This window comes from Aotus nancymaae, unplaced genomic scaffold (genome assembly GCF_030222135.1).
Source record: "Aotus nancymaae isolate 86718 unplaced genomic scaffold, 86718_ANA_hifiasm-v0.15.2.pri h1tg000006l, whole genome shotgun sequence".
NCBI lineage: Eukaryota > Metazoa > Chordata > Mammalia > Primates > Aotidae > Aotus > Aotus nancymaae.
The window spans coordinates 83,558,851-83,579,594 of record NW_026988417.1 but is presented as its reverse complement, the minus strand read 5'-3'; the positions used below and the strand labels follow the sequence as shown (position 1 = coordinate 83,579,594).

Below are 20,744 nucleotides of genomic sequence, written 5' to 3'. Positions count from 1 at the left end.
CTGGTGAAGTTTTGAGAATTCAATTAAAATCTTGTTAAAAAATATGCTTCTTCAGTAAATTTGTTCCATATACCATAAAATGGTAACATTAAACTTTGTAGCATTAGTATTATTTTCTTATTTATCTGTATAATTAATAAAGGAAATATTTCTTAATAAATAATGTAATCAGAATATCATTCAGTATTTAACAATTAGCAGGTATAGAAAGGGCCTTCTAACACATATTTGACTCTTATTAAGCAAAAAAGTATCCATAATTAAAAAACTAAATACTCTCATTGGAATTCAAAGCCTTCTATAATTATTATTTCAACATGACAGCAATATTGAGTATATGGAAATCCATGTCAACCACTGTACTAGGTACAAGCAATATAAAATTGAATAAGATACAGTCCTTAAATGAAAAATAAAAAAGTTCTCATGATAATATTGTATGTTAAAACACTAGAATCATAAAAGTGATATCAAAATGTGCGCCTGTCTTTAAACAAAACTATACTGAAATCAGTGCACTGAAGTACATTATCCCAACATTTTATAAAAAAGAGCACTTTTTTTCTCATGCTCTGAAGAATTGTTTTTATTTATAATAAGCCTAATAATATCTAAACATCCCTGGCACAAACATAAAATATTTGATCTATAGGATTTGGCTTAAATAGAAACATCTAATTTTAAGGGGCAAAACAAGACTTCATATTTGTCATATATATAGCTTCCCAAACTGAAAAAAATGCTATCAGTCATATCATATAGTTATTTGCATATTTACTTGAATATTTATCAAATACAATATGTTTGGTGGAATGATTCCATATTTCAACTCCTGAGTTTGACTCTTATCTTACAAGGATTACATCATTAATTATTAGTAACCTAAAATTGCTAATGAAAATTTAACTACTAGATGAGGGCCGAATGTTCCCTTCTACCCCTATGATTTATATTAATATAATATAAACACAAGATTTAAAACCTCCAATTCACGAGAATCAACCAATTACAATAAAACAACGCCATTTACATGTAAGACAATTGTCCCATAAAGTAGTAATTTTCATTTCAAACCTTTACCTTTAGTTAGCAATAGAATGACAATAGATCACAAAGAAAATGATTTTAAGATTTGAAGTCAGATCCTTGAAGATTAAAGCAGTTCACCATCCACACATAAATTATTTATTAACTATCCAAAAATGTTGATAAATAATGCTTTCTTGTTTGTTTTTTACCTTGAAAGGCACTGGCTCTTCAGTAAGAGGACTAACGGGAAGTGACGTGGTACTGCTTGCTGGACTCATGTCTGCACTCTGCAAGGACAGTGAAATTGAATAAATAAAGATTGTTTTGTAGTCACTTTGACAATTCATAATTCAGAGAAAAAGAAATGATTAAAATAAGTAAATAAGTAAAATATGAACATAGAAAAAATCATATGAATGTAGATTTAATCATAATTATATAATAAATCATTCCTTATATAGAAATGATTACCTAGGAAATTAGTCAAATTATCTCTCCCCAGGTACCTTTTAAAGTGCATTTTGTCAAATATAATGGCCATTTTTTTGTATTAGGGTGGTATTCATTATTATCATTGCTTAATTTATATTTTTACAATTAAAAAAATTAAACTATATCTGTAATAATTCATTATGTTGCTATTTCAATGTATTTCAGATTGATTTGCAAACATGCATTACAGTTTTTCTTCTATAAAGATTTAAATCACTGCAATCATTTTTTTCATTATGTAAACCAATCTGCTATAATACACAATTACAAACTGAAAAAATACTAAAAATTTTAAATTCCTAAATTCATGGCCCCTGACATTTTACCTTTCTTTTATTCTGCTAAACACAAATATAATGATAAAATATTTACACAAACGTAAGAGAATGCCTGTAATGTTGCTAATGACTGTTTTTCTGGTCTTTTAAGAATATAACCAATTAAAACTTATTTAATGAGAGATTAGCCTAAAAAAGAGATATCAGTTAGAAGTTCATCATTAATTTACTTTTCTAAAAGCAAGGAAAAGATGCTAACAATAGGTAGCAACAGAAGTTATTTTATTTTATTCTTAATGCAGTCTCTCAGAGGAATTCTCCCATCTGCAAATAAAACAAATAAAAGAAAATAAAACATTAAAAAGCATATACACCTACATTTTTCAGCTTGGTCTCTAAAGATATGTGCAGACACACAGAAATTTTGCAATGCAGATTAAAACCAAAGAATGAATTCACCTCAAGTGAGATAAGGATATAAGTAGACAAGTTTGACTCACTTAAGTTTCAACAAAAGAATGTGTTCAAAGAATAGATGCTACAACCGCTACATATTCTTAGAGACTTTCTATTCAAATATTATTTTCAATTCAGGTATTCAAATGTGCAATAAACTGGACACATTTTAAATATCCATTAAGTTGGGACTACTTCTGACTCCCTAGTCCAGAAACCAAGGATAAGAACTATCGACACAGTAGCCAAGATATTCAGTATAATGTTAATTTAACACATACCACCCCTATTTTGGAAATTGATATAAGGCAGTGCATTGAGTAAAAATGTCTAAAGAAGGAAATTATGTAAAAATTGAACAATAATCAACTAAAGGAAGTAGGAAAATACATGCACCAGATAATTGAGGTGAGTTAGTCTATGACTTTAATTTCAAAATTTATCCGGAGTTGTACGTAATTTAGATGATCAAAACCAGGAAATATTATGAATGGCTGACTCTTACTCTCTGATTATATGACATAATAGAGAAACAAGGCTGGTCTTGCTAACTAATTTACCACAGGATGTTAACATATGAAATGAATGAAGCTTTATGCTGAAAAACAGAGGGAAAAAAAAGACTCTTGAGGTACTTCTCTTAATGTTGGATTTCTCACAAGGATTTAAGCAAGTGATAGAACATAGTTTGTACATAGTTGAATTATCTGATATTTACCTGTAGTATAAACAGCCTGCATAGCTTATTAAAGTTGCCATGCATGTACCTATGCAACAATCCTGCCTGTTCTTTATATGTACCGCAGAATCTAAAATGCATATATATATATATATGGAACTATTTAGAAGGGATGATTTTATTTTGCAACATGAGGAAGACATGAGTTTTGGGGAGCCAGAGGAGGAATGCTATAGTTTGGATGTTTGTCTCCCTAAATCACATGCTGAAATTTGATACCAGTGTTAGAGGTGAGACCTAATGGCAGGTGTTTGTGTCATGCGGGTGGATGTATGAATAGATTAATACCCTCCCACGGTGGGGAACATGAATACATTCTTACTCTGTTGGTTCTTATAAAAAATTAATAAATAAATAATATATTTAGGAGACATAGATGACATTCATTTGTAAAAATTGAAAAGCCTGTATCAGTCTTGCCATTGAAGGCTTTAATTTTCATAAGAACATAAATGCAAAGTCAAGGTTCATGGTAAACTTCTTTAAATATTGAGGTCTCCCACAACTTTCCAGAAATAAATATATAATTCAAAGGACAGTAAAAAACAGACTCCAAATTTTACATCATGTAACACGGATTCTTTAAACGACATTCTAAGAGAAGACTGTGTTCTAGTTATAATTTTCAAATCCATCTTATCGTGTGACACTTTAATTCTACAGTTGTTAGGAAATCTTGAGATAAATATTTTTTAAAAATAAATCAATCTCATATGGCGACATCTGATAAACTGCACTTAGTTATCAAGTTGGGAAATACATGGATGAAGTATTTTCATGTTTACCCTATTGTTTTCCCATTCGTTTTTCAGTAATCTGTAATTTAGGTATCATTCAGTTTGCTTATTCTTTTAGATAAAATACTATTGTAAACCTTATAGAGATAAGTCTTATCCATATTTCATATTTTAATCCATTTACTCTTTCATTCATTGGTAGCAATACTGATACAATTTAATATCTAAATGAAATAATAAGCTACATTTGATGTTTTTAAAAGCTAACAGTTTTTGTTAATCAATAGCTTTCTTCATAAAATGTTCTGTTAGATTTATGGTTTCATCCACTTTTGGTATATTGCAGAGATTTTACAAGTGATAGGTTCACAATAATGTGAAAGTGAATCCTACAGGAAAAAAGAACTATTTTTTTTTAAATGAAGCAAATCTCTCAACAGAACAAGTCTCCTACCTTCGTAATTCTCATGAAACATTTGTTTTGTTTTATTTTTATATCCATTGGAGACACACTAGACATCCTTGTCATGGAAAGCTGATTTTAACAAGTGTTCTTAACCTGGTTTTCGGGTTCTAAGTCCAATAGATAAACTGTTTCTTTCAAACACTAGAATAGACAAATAATATGAACCTAACATTTTACCTACTATTAAAATGTTATTTTGCCCAAATTGGCCACCTCTCTTTTCTATTTAATGTAAATATGTTCTCTTTCATCTTTCTCCAAATTGGACTTAAAATTAAGTGTGATCTTGAGGTTCAGTGATCCCCAGACAAGTATTTACTGAGCATATCAGAGATGTTCTGGTTAATGTCCCTCCTTTTTCTGAATATTGTTCTCTATAATTCTATCTATTTGTCTAATTTTTAAAAAACCCTTTCACTTCTTTGTTGTTGCTGTTTTTAGAAGACAATTCCCTTAACAAGTGATTTGACCTCTCATCTCCAGCTGATCCTTTCTAAATCAACTTTATTGAAATATAACATACCTACAGTATAATGCAGTTTTGGTGTGTAAAACTAGATGTGGCTTGACAAATGTATCCATATATGTAACAACCACCAATATCAAGATACAGAACGTTTTCATCACCTCAAAATGTTCCCTCATGTGCCTCTGTATTCAACTATCCCCTATCCCTGCTGCCAGGAAACAATGGTGTGCTTTCTATTACTAGTTTGCTTTGGGCTGCTCTAGAATTTCATATAAATAGAAATGTATAGCATGAACTCTTTTGGGTCTGGCTTCTTTCACTCAGCAAAATGATTCTGAAATTCATTATGTCATATTGGTGCATATTTCAGTAGTCTGTCCTTTCAAAATGTTGTGTAGTATTTCATGGTGGACCGAAATTTGCTTATCCACTCACTTATTGATGGGAGTTGCTTCCTGTTTGGGGCTCTAATGAAAAACCATTCTGAACGTTTATGTATATATCTTTTAATGGACATGTATTTTAATTTATCTTTAGTAATTACTTAACAATGAAATCTCTGGGTCTTGTGGCAAATTTATATCCTGTATTATGCAAACTTTATAAGAAACTGACAACTGTCTTCCAAAAGGATTGTAATATTTTGCACTTCCACTTGCAGGATATCTTGCAAACAATGGTGTTACCAGTCTTTTAAAAAAAAATTAGGAACTTTGTGGGTGTGTAGTGGTACCTCATTGTGGTTTTAACTTTCTCTTTCATGGGTTACTAAGGATGTTAAGTATCATTTCATGTGCCATTAACCATTAGTATATCTCATTTGCAAAGAGTATTCAAATATTTTGCCCATATTTATCATTGGATTATTGGATACAAATCCTTTGTCATATATGTTTATTATAAATATATTACCCAGTTTGGGGATTACCTTTTTATTTTCTTAACCATATATTCAGAAGAGCCAAAGTTTTCTGAACTACTTTTTTATCTTGCTTTTTATGGTATATGCTTTTGGTGTTTTACCTAATAAATACTGGCCTACCAATCACGTTCTCAAAGATTCTCTCTTATGTTTTCTTCTACTAATCTTTCACTTCAATACATATAGGCAAACAATAGCAGAGTTAGAGATTTATTCTTTGAAGATGCTTTTCCAATTTCTTCATATAAAATAAACGTTAAATAAGCCTTATACCATACATGTTCTAGCACAAGATTTTCACAGGTTAATTTGAATTTTAGCAAGCAACCTCAGATATTTTAGCCAATCCTTCTCATTATATGAAAGTCTTATATTTACTAATGTCTTCACTATAATTACAATGAATAAAAATATAGATTTATTATTTGTAGATATGTCTAAGGGAGGTAAGGAAGACTTTGCTACAGTACTGAAAATTTTAAAGTAATATTCAAGACTCTCATCAGAGTGGGTTATTAAGGAATTTCCTAGGAAGATGATGAGCAGGAGAGAAGTGAAGTATTTAGTTGGGAAGGACAATAGAAATGCCAAGAGAAGCAATGTTTCTATTATCTCAGGGACTGGTTCTCTTACCACTGGACTCATCTTTGGCCCTGAGAAAAAGGAGCAAACAAACATAAAAAGAGCTATTTTAAATAAAATCCCAAGAGACAGATGGGAAATAATACCCTCTTCAAAATTTTCAATGGAATAAACTGTGATCTAAGTACACAGAGGTATCCTGCAAATGCCATGCCACCTTGTCATATTCAAATCTGCAAGACAATGTTGGTGAAGAGCAGCTATCAACAGGATAAATGAAAATGACACCATGCTAAAGGAAAACAATGGCAGGAGGGGGATTAGAACTTCTCTTGGCTCCTAGGAGATGGCTCTTTAAAACACATGAATAATCAGGGACAATTTATCAGAAACTGAAAAAAGAAGATAAGTGATCTCATTGAAATTTTCAAACACATGCATCTTTGTACCAAGTTAAAGTTAATTAATAGAAGTCATTGTTGATGAGAAAAAATAAGTATACAAAGTTTATTAACAACAACAAGAAAAAAACCCAAGTGAAAAGTAAGACTTGTAAATCATAAGAGTTGGTCTCACCCCAAAATAAATAATGAGCATGAAATAAAATATTTTTTGTTATACTAATACCAAGTTTTTTCTTAAGTTAAATTCAGACAAAAAATTTGGGAAATGTTATATCATTTGTTACTATAAACGATTATCTAAATGTTTAGTTTGAAAATGTGATCATCCTCAATGGACACTGCTTTAGTGTCATTGGGCAAAGTATATAGTTGAGAGCTTTGAAACTCGATATTTTGTCACTAAAAACAGCAGAGAAATTGAAGAATAACAGGCACCATTAATACTTAATCAGAAAATAAAGTTGACATTTTGAGTGTTACATCTTCTCTTAACTGCTACGATTATAGTTATTATGGATAAATACAAATGTGTACTCATTTTAACAGCACTGAAAAACATAGTATTATCTTCTTCATTTTGATGTGAAGAAATGAAGAACTCTCCATTAATTCACAAACCATTTGTCACTTGGTACTATCAATGTTCTGTGTATATAATTTCCAAGTCAGCCATGTGTATCATAACAACATAACATTTAAAATTTAAATTTACTTTTGAAATATAGTGAACCAATTCATAAATTATGGAGTTAATTTTAATCTATGAAAATGTGATAATTTTTTACAAGTATTATAAATATTTTATTCTATAAGCCTTATTACGTTTTTCTTCTGATTCTGAGGAAAATGCATTAATTTTATTAAATAAAATATCCTTACTAACAAACACCCAGTGCCTAGATCTTGGTTTGTTTCTAACAGGGCTCCTAAGAGAAATGGATGACTCGAAGTCCAGGATGGGGCAAGAAATGTACGAGATGTACAAGATGATTCTATAGCATCTTGTTGTATCATGAAGAAAGGAATTACTCAAAAAACAAAAGAACAAGGGTATACCAAAGAGACAAAGAACCAAGAAATCAACACGAAAGAGCTTCCAAATGCCAAAGCTGGAACAATTTGAACAACAACATAAATAACATACTACAGAGTATAACTCAAAGTGTTAAAAAAAAAAATGAGCAAATAAATCAGGAGAAGGGACATTTTTTCAAAAAATTTCAAATAAATAAGCAAATAAATGTAGAGATGAGACAAAATTTTTTTCAAAAGAATTCCAAATAATTTATGGAGATACTTCTCTTCAAGAGATGAGATTTAACACCCCATTCCCACCCCTAGGCTCCATTCAATGACTTTCTTCCAAAGAAATGTAATGTATAAAAAAAAGCAAAATGTAATTTCACAGTGGAGAAACCCGGCACACACTACCTCGGCCAAGTGATCAGGGGTAGCATCATGCAGACAGCATGTACCCTTGATATAATGTGAAGACAGGTATCCTTCACATCTGTGGTCTTCCACCCTCAAACCAATGGCCACAGAATAATCATGAGAAAAATATCAGACAAATCTAAATTGAGGAATGTTCTGCAAAAAATCTAACCAGTGCTTAACAAGAAAAGTGTGAGAAACTTTCACTAAGAAGACATGGTGACCAACAATAATAAAGCAGTGGTTCTCAGCCTTTTTGGCACCAGGGACCAGGTTCGTGGAAGACAATTTTTCCATGGAATGGGGTGTGAGAAGATAGTTTCAGGATGATTCAAGTGCATTACAATTACTGTGCACTTTATTTCTATTATTACATTGTAGCATATAATGAAATAATTATACAACTCTCCATAATGTAGAATAAGTAGGAGCCCTGAGCTTATTTTCCTGTAACTAGATGGTCCCATCTGGGGAGGGATGGGAAACAGTGACACATCATCAGGCATTAGAATCTCATAAGGAGCACTCAAAGCAGTTCACAATAGGGTTAGAGTTCCTAAGGGAATCTAATGCCACAGCTGATCTGACATGTGGAGCTCAGTAGTTCGTAATGCCAGTGATATGGAGCAGCTGTAAATACAGCTGAAGCTTAGCTCACTCACCCTCCTGCTCACCTCCTGTCATGGCCAGGAGTCTGGGGACCCTGTAATAAAGTATCCTGAATGTGACCCGGGAATAACAAAACAGACATTAAGGAAAACTGTCAAAACCCAAATATATTGACCAGTTGAGTTAATAGTAATGTACCAACATTTTTTTTTTTTTTTTTTTTTTGACATGGAGTCTAGCTCTGTTGCCAGGCTGGAGTGAAGTGGAGCAATCTTGGCTCACTGCAACCTCTGCCTCCCAGGTTCACGTGATTCTCCTATCTCAGCCTCCCAAGTAGCTGGAACAACAGGCGAGTGCCACCATGCCCAGCTAACTTTTGTATTGGCTAGGATGGTCTTGATCTCTTGACCTCGTGATCTACCTGCCTTGGCCATCCAAAGTGCTAGGATTACAGGCGTAAGCCACCGTGCCCAGCACGATGGTTTTTAAAGTTGTGAGCAATGTACTCTGCTGAGGTTGGATGATAACAATAGGAGAAACACAGTAAGGAGTTTATGGGACTTGTCTGTACTGTATATTTTCTGTAAATATAAAATTATTCCCCAATTAAAAGTGTATTTTAAAAATTCTTTATTAGCAATATTACTAGGCTATTCATTATTATAATATATAATAGTTATTTACTCATAGCCTCTAAGTTTTTATCAGGGCTTTTAAAATTTTCATAAAAATAATCTTTGACAGATAATTTTATTGAGATGCAAAATCTCTCTGTCACAGAATCTTTAATCTTCTATGAAATTCTCCCAGAAAAGCTGATGTTAAATTGTTCTGCATACTTTCATTCTCCATATGGGAATGCTGAAGGAAAGCTTCAGCCATATAAAATGATCTATTTGTTTGGGTACTATTAAGGTGCTTGGTAGAATGAGTTTGCATTATTAATATTTACTGAATGATGTAATTTCATAGTACAGATCCATTAATTATGCCTCCCCTGAAAGCATAATTAATGGATCTGTCCTATGAGATTAAAGTTTATTAATAAGGATTTCTTGAAGTGAAACATGATCAATTGGGCTGAAATCTTCTCAGTACATAAAAAGATTTAAGTGTAAGTGAAATATTTTAATGTTTTAAGCCATTGGAGTAAATTCTATAAGGACTCTAGACCTAATAAAATTAAATGTTCTCCTTTTAAATGTGTTAACTAATTTGAGGATGTATTCTCATAGTTGTAAATTACACAGAAAATATATACACAAGTTTTAGTACATTGCTGCTTTAATAATCACTGGTGTTATTACTGATAAAGCACATAAGAAAATTTTGATTTCTATAGTATAAACTGCCCATTTTTCTTAAAAATATCTTTCTCTTTTTAGACATGTTAATTTTCTGTGAAAATTCAGTTGTTTAGTCACTCCGGCATTCAACCGGTATTGAGTACACATTAAACTTCTCTGCTCTTAGATTTTAAGTTTTGCCATGATTGTTGCCATTGGTAAGACTTGGTTAGGCTTGCTGTTGGCCCAAGAACTTAGTAAGAAAAGTAATATAGAGTATCTAATTATGACGCAGAAAAACATCTCATAAACACACACACACAGAGAAATATTAGTGGGTAGATATTCAGTGTCTAATGTGTGTCCTTCACTAGTTATACCTGAAAAAGGCAGGATGCCAAGAGGCCTGAACTCCTCCAATCCAGGGTGCTGACTACTGAATTTCAGGCACTCCTCTTAGAGGAACAAAGTTGATTTCATTTACTTCATTTTCTAAGTGGTGCATATCCCAGGCCTTAGTGTTTGCTGTTTTAGCAGGAAACCAAAACAAGAGTAATAGGAAATTGAGTTGAATCTCTAAATCTGGATTAGCCCATTGTACTTTAGTTCAACAGCCTTTTCCATTCCAGTCACATCTTTTACTGGTCTTGTTTTCACCAAATGAAAATGTAAGCTTTTTTATTTATATTCTTATAGTTTATAGCTGCTGTTTTTGCCTTTCTAGCATCCAGTTCATTTTACTATGTTAATATTTTTGTTTTCCTTTGGGGAGTGATTTCTCCTAAACTTTCAATCCATTTGTTTTGAATAGTGCTGGTCCAAAACCCTTAAAATAGATGTGAACATATAATTAAGGCCTAATCAACCTTTCCTGCCAGGCACAAAATGGCACACAGGCCACATTATTTAAATATAACTCAAATCTGGGAATTGTGATGGAATTTTGAAAAGGAGATGTTCTCACTCAGCTAATGTGGCTAAGGATGTAGTAATGTATTTCTATCTGAATTGCCAGAAGCCACCAAGTAGATGGCACATCCTTAGGAGCAAATCCAACACTGAGTCAATCTAGGAAATGGGGAGAAATACACTAAGTCCCTGGAGAATCTTTCATATATCGATAATCCAGATCTACATGGCCAAATAATTTTCATAAAACGGTATGTCTAATATGTAAGAAGCATGTCTCATAGAGTCATGTGCTGATTAAATATGAAGTGAAATTCTAAGAAATGCATCATTAGGTGCTTTTGTCATTGTGCAAGCATTACAGAGTGTACATGTACAAACCTAGACAGTTTAGTCTACTACACATCTAGGAAATATGGTTTAGCATATTTCTCTTAGGCTACAAGTCTGTACAGCATGTTACCATACTGAATACTGTAGGCAATTGTACCACAAAGGTGTTGTGTATCTAACCATATCTAAACATAGAAAAGGTATAGTAAAAATACAGTATTATAATTATAGAGGATATAACTGTATAGGAATAAGCATTATGGTTGAGAAGTTGTAAGTTATAAAATCTAAAATTTAGAATTGGCTGACAAAAGTAGAGAGCCATGATACACTTTATTCTAGGCTGGGAAGTTAACAATATTTATATAATAGCAAGATAATTTATTCTTTTCCATATTTTTGGAGCTTAAATATTTTTAAATTGGGATCATCATAAGATTTGATCACAAAAATGCCTGGATATAAATGTACATTTACTACTTTTTTAAATTAAGTACATACAATTTACTTTAGATAACATATTCACATAGTCCAAAATTCAAAAGGTAAAACACATTTTCCCAGGAAAATGTCTTTCTTTTACCACTAATGCCCAGTCTTACAGAGGCCACCAATTTTACCAATGTATTATATAACCTTTTACCAACATTATTGAGCTAAAAATAGAAAAATACACACATATTTATCTATACTCATGTACTTTTTCTCTTTTAGACATTTAGGGTAATATACATATTATTTTTAAACTTGCTGTTTTACCATAGATTTATATATAATGGATTCCTGTACTATTTGATATGACTGTATATCAATACTATATAGTATTCCATCTTACGGCTATATTATAATGTAGTTAACTATTGTTACATTCCCACTCTTTTGCATTACAAACAGAGCTGAAGTGAATCATCCTATATTGTATGCAAATTTATCTTTAAGATATATTAGAGATGTGAAATTACTGGGCTAAAAGATACATTCAAATATAACTTTAAACAATATTGCCAAATTGTCCTGCATAGGGCTTCACAGTATCCACATCCACAGGAGTCTTAAGAGTGAATATTTTCCCACTGCCTCACCATGTATTCTCTACTTGAAAAGCCTTTTAGTACAGATCCAGAAGGTAAACAAAAGCTCTGGTTCATCCTCCTGAAATCACAGAGAGAAGAGAAAACAGCTTTTTAAATTCTTTTTCCAAATGACATCAATAATCTAAGACAGTTGGGAGATGTAATATCCCAAGAGATGATTGTCTCAGTGTTGAGTCAGCTTTGCTATTATCTCTACTCTAATCTTGTGATACAATTCCAATTGCTAATCTCTTACTTTAGTGTTTTGTCACTAACTGAGAGCTAAATCAAAACTGTGACCAAACCCTAGATTAACCCAAATTACTAGGCTACAGCAAAGCAATAACCTGGATCATTCCTTCAGAATGAATCTCACAGAAGAAATCAGAAATTGGTCCTTAGTTTGGAAGGTTCAGGAATTAAACTATATCAATTCACATAGAAACAAGTAGGTTTTGTGGGGATGATTCAAAATTAAATGGATAATGAACTCTACTTTGTCAGAGATTGGCCAACACATTAACTAATAATGGAAACTAAACTTGACATAAGATTTAAGGGTCATAATGGAACAGAACAGAGTCCTCAGAGGCAATGCCACATATTTACAACTATCTGATCTTGACAAACCTGACAAAAACAAGCAATGGGGAAAGGATTCTCTATGCAATAAATGATGTTGAGAAAACTGGCTAGCCATGTGCAGAAAGCAGAAACTGGACCCCTTCCTGACACCTTACACTAAAATTAACTCCAGATGGATTAAAGACTTCAACATAACACCTAACACCATAAAAACCATTGAAGAAAACCTAGGCAAAACCATTCAGGACACAGGCATAGGCAAGGATTTCATCACTAAAACACCAAAAGCATTGGCAACGAAAGCCAAAATAGACAAATGGGATCTAATTAAACTCCAGAGCTTCTGTACAGCAAAAGAAACAATCATTAGAGTGAACCAGCAACCAACAGAATGGGAAAAATTTTTTGCAATCTACCCATCTGACAAAGGACTTATATCCAGAATCTACAAAGAACTAAAACAGATTTACAAGAAAAATACAAACAAACCCATTCAAAAGTGGGCAAAGGATATGAACAGATTTTTCAAAAGAAGACATATATGAGGCCAACAAACATATGAAAAAATGCTCACCATAACTGGTTATTAGAGAAATGCAAATCAAAACCACATTGAGATACCATCTCATGCCAGTTAGAATGGTGATCATTAAAAAATCTGTTGATAACAGATGCTGGAGAGGATGTGGAGAAATAGGAACACTTTTACACTGTTGGTGGGAGTGTAAATGAGTTCAACCATTGTGGAATACAGTGTGGCACTTCCTCAAGGATCTAGAAATAGAAATTCCATTTGACCCACCAATCCCATTACTAAGTATATACCCAAAGGATTATAAATTGTTCTATTATAAAGACACATGCACATGTATGTTCATTGTGGTACTGTTTACAATAGCAAAAACTTGAAAGCAACCCAAAGGCCCACTGATAATAGACTAGACAAGGAAAATGTGGCACATATACACCATGGAATACTATGCAGCCATAAAAAACAATGAGTTTGTGTCATTTATGTAGACATGGATAAATCTGGAAACCGTCATTCTCAGCAAACTGACACAAGAACAGAAAATCAAAAACTGCGTGTTCTCACTCATAGGCGGGTGTTGAACAATGAGAACAGATGGACACAGGGAAGGGAGCATCACACACTGGGGTCTGTTGGTGGAGGGCTAAGGGAGGGACATTGAGGGGGTGGGGAGGTTGGGGAGGGATAACATGGGGATAAATGCCAGATATAGGTGACAGAGGATGGAGGCAGCGAACCACCTTGCCGTGTATATACCTATGCAACAATCCTGCATGATTTTCACATGTACCCCAGAACCTAAAGTACAATAAAAAAAGAAAAAAAAATTATTGGTCATCTGTTTAAGTTCTTCCCTTTTGGTGAACAGACCCACTCAGAACCCATATTACAGACCTAAAGTTTCTTTTTTTCATATAAATGTAGGAAACAGTAACTGGATGCTCTCAAAGGATGCTTATAACAAGTTATCATAAATATATAAATAAATACAAATCATTTAGAATTGGGGCACTTTCTCATTTGACCATCACCACGGTGACCACATTCATACTAGCTCATTTATTTACAAAAAAAAATTATTAAAAGTACAATTATTTCATGCCAGATACACTGCAATGTAATTGAGAAGATAAATAGCTAATCTTATTAGTAATATTTTTAAAGCCAGCTATTTTTATTGATAGTGGTATTGCTTACCTCAACAATTACTAAGCTCATTGGTTTTATTTTGCTCTTCTTTGCTTCAATTTAAGAAAATTGCAGTTTCTAACTTAATTTCAAAATTCCAGGAGTTCATAGATTTGAAACTTTAAGTCCATATAGCATTTCCCCAAAGGTCCTATACAGGTACTTGGAGACTGAGTCCCTATTTTAACCCACAATTTCTCCTAGGGAGAGAAATTCTGTCTCTGACCCCTTATCTCTGTAGTGAGATCTGAACCAATTGTAGTAAGACCTCTTTATGTTTTGGTCTATGACTTGAATCTTCATATCCCTCTGTTTCTTTATCTTATTAAATATTCTTGTTATGTTCAGCAGTGTTCAACCAGTCAGAATTGTGTTCTAGTTTTATTAATGACATTTAATTGACAGCCTTGAGAACCTATAACAAACAAGATACTATAATGTGTGTTTAATAAAAAAAAAAATAGTCTCTAGTCTCTCCCTCCAGTTACCTTAAGTTCATTAGGGGAGACAAGCAAGTATTAAAAGTACACAGTAGAAAAAGAAATAAATGGATAAATAGAAAAAGGAAGAAAATTTCAACTATTCAAAGATAATAAATAAAATATATATTTTTAAATATTTAAAAATAGACATTTAAAGATTTGAAAGGAAAAGACCCAAGATGGCGGAATAGAAGCAGCTGTGGTCCATGGTACTCTCAGAGAAAAATGAAAAGGGCGAGTGAATTCAACACTTTCAACTGAAATATCCAGGTTCTCACATTGGGATTAAGAGAGACTTAGAAGAACTTAGAGAGGAATATCTGATGGAGCTGAAGAACACAACACAAGAACTCTGCAATGCAATCACAGGTAGCAGAATAAACCAAGCAGAGGAAAGAATTTCAGAGTTTGAAGACTATCTTTTTGAAATAAGACAGGAAGACAAGAATAAAGAAAAAAGAATAAAAAGAAATGAACAAAACCTCCAAGAAATATGGGATTATATAAAGAGATAGAACCTACGACTGACTGGGTACCTTAAAAAGATGGGGAGAATGGAATGAAGTTGGAAAACATACTCCAGGATAGCATCCAGAAGAACTTCCCCAATCAAGCAAGACAGGCCAACATTCAAATTCAGGAAATGTAGAGAACCCTAGTAAGATACTTTACAACAAGTTCAACCCCAAGACACATAGTCATCAGATTCTCTAAGATTTAAATTAAAAAAAATATATAGGGTAAGGGCAGCCAGAGAGAAGGGCCGGTTCACCTAGAAAGGGAAGCCCATCAGACTAAAAGTGGACCCTCAGTGGAAACCCTACAAGCCAGAAGAGAATGGGGGCCAATATTCAACATTCTTAAGGAAAATATTTGCAACACAGAATTTTATATCTGGCCAAACAAAGCTTCATAAGTGAAGGAGAAATAAGATCCTTTTCAGACAAACAAATGCTTAGGGAATTCATCACTACCAGGCCTGCCTTGCAAGAGCTCCTGAAGGAAGCACATGATACGGAAGGGAAAACCTGTTACCAGCTGTCAGAGTTGCCCAATGTTTGGGCACCACTGTTTGCATCACCATCTGCAGAGGTCTGTCCTGCAGACCCTGACTGAGTGACAGATGAATAAAATAGGACACAAAGATATTATGCTTTGCCAGTTCAGCTGAAGGTGTCCGAGTGGCTTACAGGCATCCTAAAGAGTGCTGTAAACAGTTGCAAATGTTGTCCTCCCCAGTCAGTGAGACTCTCATTTATTTAGTAAAGTTTAATTCACGGAGGCTTGAGTCAACATACTTGTAGAGAAAGACTAAAGGCCAGGTTCAGATGCTCAAAGCAAACATCATTAGAGGATAATATCCCTGGTCAACCTCCCTGCAACAGGACCATCCGACTAAAAGGTTAGTTTTAAGACCACATGAATACACAAGTTTGTTAGGTAAACTCCCCTACATATCCTAGCTATTTGCTTTACTTATTAACTAAATGTAAGGGGGATTTAGGCTGCCTTCAGCCAAAACATCTACTGAAACTATGAAAAACTCTTAGGCCTTCCAAAAGGATTTGAGAGTATATTCTATAAACTTTCTCTACTATTTTTCCCTTAATATTTTTGCCACCACCCTGAGTGAATTCCCACAACCAGCCACTACATAAACACACTGAAGTACACAGACCAGTGTCACTATGAAGCAACCACATAAACTAGTCTGCAAAACAACCAGCTAGCATCATCATGACAGGATCTAATTCACACATAACAGTATTAACTTTAAACGTAAATGGGCTAAATGCCCCAATTAAAAGACACAGAATGGCAAGCTAGATAAGGAAACAAGACTCATCAGTGTGCTGTCTTGAAGAGATCCATCTCATATGCAAAGACAAACACAAATTCAAAATAAAGGGATGGAGAAAAAATTACCAAGCAAATGTAAAAAGAAAAAAGCAGAGGTTGCAATCCTACTTTATGACAAAACAGAATTTAAGTCAACAGTGATTAAAAAAAAAAAAAAAAAAAGACAGAGAAGGCCATTACATAATGGTAAAGAGTTCAATTCAACAAGAAGTGCTAACTATCCTAAATATATATGCACCCAATACAGGAAGCCCCAGATTCATAAAGCAAGTTCTTACAGACCTACAAAAAGACTTCAACTCCCACACAATAATAGTGGGAGATTTTAACACCCCACTGGCAATATTAGACAGATCACTGAAACAGAAAATTAACAAATATATTCAGGATCTGAACTCAGCTCTGGATAAAAGTGGACCTGATAGGTATCTACAGAACTCTCCACTTCCAAACAACAGAATATACATTCTTCTCATTGCCACATGACACATCCTCTAAAATTGATCACAACATTAGAAGTAAAACACTACTCAGCAAACGTAAAAGAATTTAAATCTCTAAAAAAAATCTCTTGAACTACAGCACAAACTAGAAATCAAAACTAAGAAATTCACTCAAAACCATACAATTACATTAAAATTCAGAAATTTGCTCCTGAATGACTCTTTTGTAAATAATGAAATTAAGGGAGAAATCAAGACGTTCTTTGAAATGAATGAGAACAAAGATACAACATACCAGAATTTCTGCAACATAGCTAAGGCAGTATTAAGAAGGAAATTTGTAACCCTAAATGCCCACATCAAACAGTTAGAAAGATCTCAAGTCAACAACCTAATATCACAAGTAAAAGAACTAGAGAACCAAGAGCAAACAACTCTCAAAACTAGCGAAGACAAGAAATAACCAAAATCACAGCTGTACTGAAGGAGATTGAGACATCACAAATGCTTCAAAAAATCAACAAATCCAGGAGCTGAGTTTTTTTAATTAATAGAATAGACAGATTGCTAGCTAGACTAATGAAGTACAAAGATAAGATTCAAATAATCACAGTCAGAAACAATGGGGATATTATAACTGACCCAATGGAAATACAAAAAAAAAAAAAAAAAAGCCCAGAACCAGACAGATTCACAGCTGAATTCTACCAGAGGTACAAAGAAAAGCTGGTATGATATCTTTTGAAACTATTCCAGCAAATTAAAAAGAAGGCACTACTTCTCTCTAGCTCATTCTATAAGGCCAACATCATCCGTAAACTTGGTAGAGATACAACAACAGCAAAAAAAGAAAACTTCAGCCCAGTATCTTTGATGAACATCAGTGCAAAGATCCTCAATAAAATATCGACAAAACAAATACAGCAGCACATGAAAACACTTAACCACCATGACCAAGCTGGCTGTATTACTGGATGCAAGGTTGGTTCAAAACAAGCAAAACAATAATTATGATTCAACACATAAACAGAACTAAAGAGAAAACTGCATGATTATTTCAATAGATGCAGAAAAGGCCTTCAATAAAATTCAACATCTCCTCATGTTAAAAACTCCCAATAAACTAAGTATTGAATGAACATACCTCAAAATAATAAAAGCCATATATGACAAATCCACAGAAAATACCATACTAAATGGGAAAAAGCTGGAAGCTTTCCCCTTGAAAACTGGCACAAGGCAAGGATATCCTCTCTCACAACTCCTCTTCAACATAGTATTGGAAGTTCTAGCCAAGACAATGAGGCAAGAGAAAGAAAGAAAAGGTATTCAAACAGAAATATAGAAATTCAAATTATCTTTGCTTGCAGATGACATAAACCAAATAATAAATGAACTTACATTCACAATTGCTACCAAAAGAATAAAATTCCTAGTAAAATAACTTAGAAAAGAACTGAAGGATCTCTTTAAGGAGAACTACAGACAACTGTTCAGAGAAATCAGAGAGGACATAAAGAAATAGAGAAATCTTCCATGCTCACGGATAAGAAGAATCAGTATCATCTAAATGGCTATAGAGCCCAAAGTAATTTATAGATTCAATGCTATTCCCATTAAACCACCACCATTGACATTCTTCACAGAACCAGAAAAAAGATTTAAAAATTCATGTGGAACCAAACAAGAGTGCGAATAGCCAAGACAATCCTAAGCAAAAAGAACAAAGCTGAAGGCATCATGCTGCATGACTTAAAATTATACTACAAGCCTACAGTAACCAAATCAGCATGTTATTAGTATAAGAACAGACACATAGACCAATTAAGCAGAAGAGAGAACTCAGAAATAAGATGCACATACACGTACAACCATCTGATCTTCAACAAACCTGACAAAAACAAGTAATTGGGAAAGGACTCTATTTAATAAATGGTGCTGGGAAAACTGGCTAGCCATACACAGAAAATCGAAACTGGACCCCTTCCTTTCACCATATGCAAAAATTAACTCAAGGGGAATTAAAGACTTATATGTAAAACCCAAAACTATAAAAACCCTGGAAGAAAATCTGGGCAATACCATTCAGGACATAGGCATGAGCAAAGATTTCATAAGGAAAATGCCAAAAGCAATTGTAATAAAAGCAAAAATTGACAAATGAAATCTCATTAGATTAAAGAACTACTGCACAGCAAAAGAAACTATCATGAGAGGGAAGAGACAACCTACAGAATGGAAGAAAATTTTTGCAATTTACCCATCTGACAAAGGTCTAATATCTAGGGTCTAGAAGGAGCTTAAACAAATTTACAAGAAAAAAAAAAATCCATAAAAAGCAGGCAAAGGACCTGAACAGACACTTCTCAAAAGAAGACATACACGTGGCCAACAAACAAAGAATCTCAACAGCACTGATCATTAGAGAAATGAAAATCAAAACCACTATGAGATACTATCTCATATCAGTCAGAATGATATTAAAAAGTCAAAAAACAACAGATGCTGGAAAGGTTGCAGAGAAAAAGGAATATTTTTACACTGTTGGTGGGAACGTAAATTATTAGTTCTACCATTGTGGAAGACAATTGGTAATTCCTCAGAAACCTAGAGGCAGAAATATCATTTGACTCAGCAATCCCATTACTGGGTATATACCCAGAGAAATAGAAATCATGTTTTTATAAACATACACTCATGCATATGTACAATGCAGCACTATTCACAATGGCAAAGAGATGGAATCAACCTAAATGCCCATCAGTGATAGACTAAATAAAGAAAATGTGGTACATACACACCATAAAACACTATGCAGCCATAAAAAGGAATGGATGTCCTTTGCAGGACATGGATGGAGCTGAAAGCCATTATCTTCAGCAAACTAATGCAGGAACAGAAAACCAAACACCACATGTTCTCACTTTTAAGTGAGAGCTAAATGATGAGAACACAGGGACACATAGTGGGAACAACACACACTGGGGTCTGTTGGAGGGGGGTTTGAGGCAAAGGAGAGCATCGGAAAGAACAGCTAATGAATCCTGGGCTTAATACTTAGGTGATGGGATGCTCTGTGCAACAAACCACCATGGCATATGTTTACCTATGTAACAAACCTGCACATCCTGCACGTGTACTCTTGAACTTAAAAGTTGAAGAAAAAATAATTAAAAAATTTAAAATATGATAATATAAATCATCATTAATGCATCATTAATGCATACAATAATTTCTATCCTAAACTTTGCATCTAGCTGTATTCTCAGGATTCTTCTCACATGGACTATTTTTCTTAGGTTTACATTATGAGGAACGAATACATTTCCATCATATAAGAATAACCTCATTCATCCTGCGAGCCTTCTAATTTTAGATATTTTGCATTTCTATTTTTTTCTGTATAATGTTGTGATGACATTCTTAAAATAGAGAT

The 20,744-nt window shown here is 33.4% G+C and overlaps 1 protein-coding gene across 5 annotated transcripts in view; it reads right to left on the bottom strand.

Moving 5' to 3' along the window:
• The window catches only part of CCSER1 (coiled-coil serine rich protein 1), a 1,355,695-nt gene that overhangs the window by 807,940 nt on the left and 527,011 nt on the right, over nt 1-20,744 (bottom strand). For all 5 annotated transcript variants that reach the window (XM_012437740.2, XM_012437738.2, XM_064369230.1 and 2 more), the window contains exon 7: nt 1,239-1,316. In XM_012437740.2, the coding sequence (XP_012293163.2) occupies nt 1,239-1,316 (78 nt within the window). The remainder of the gene's footprint in view (nt 1-1,238; nt 1,317-20,744) is intronic.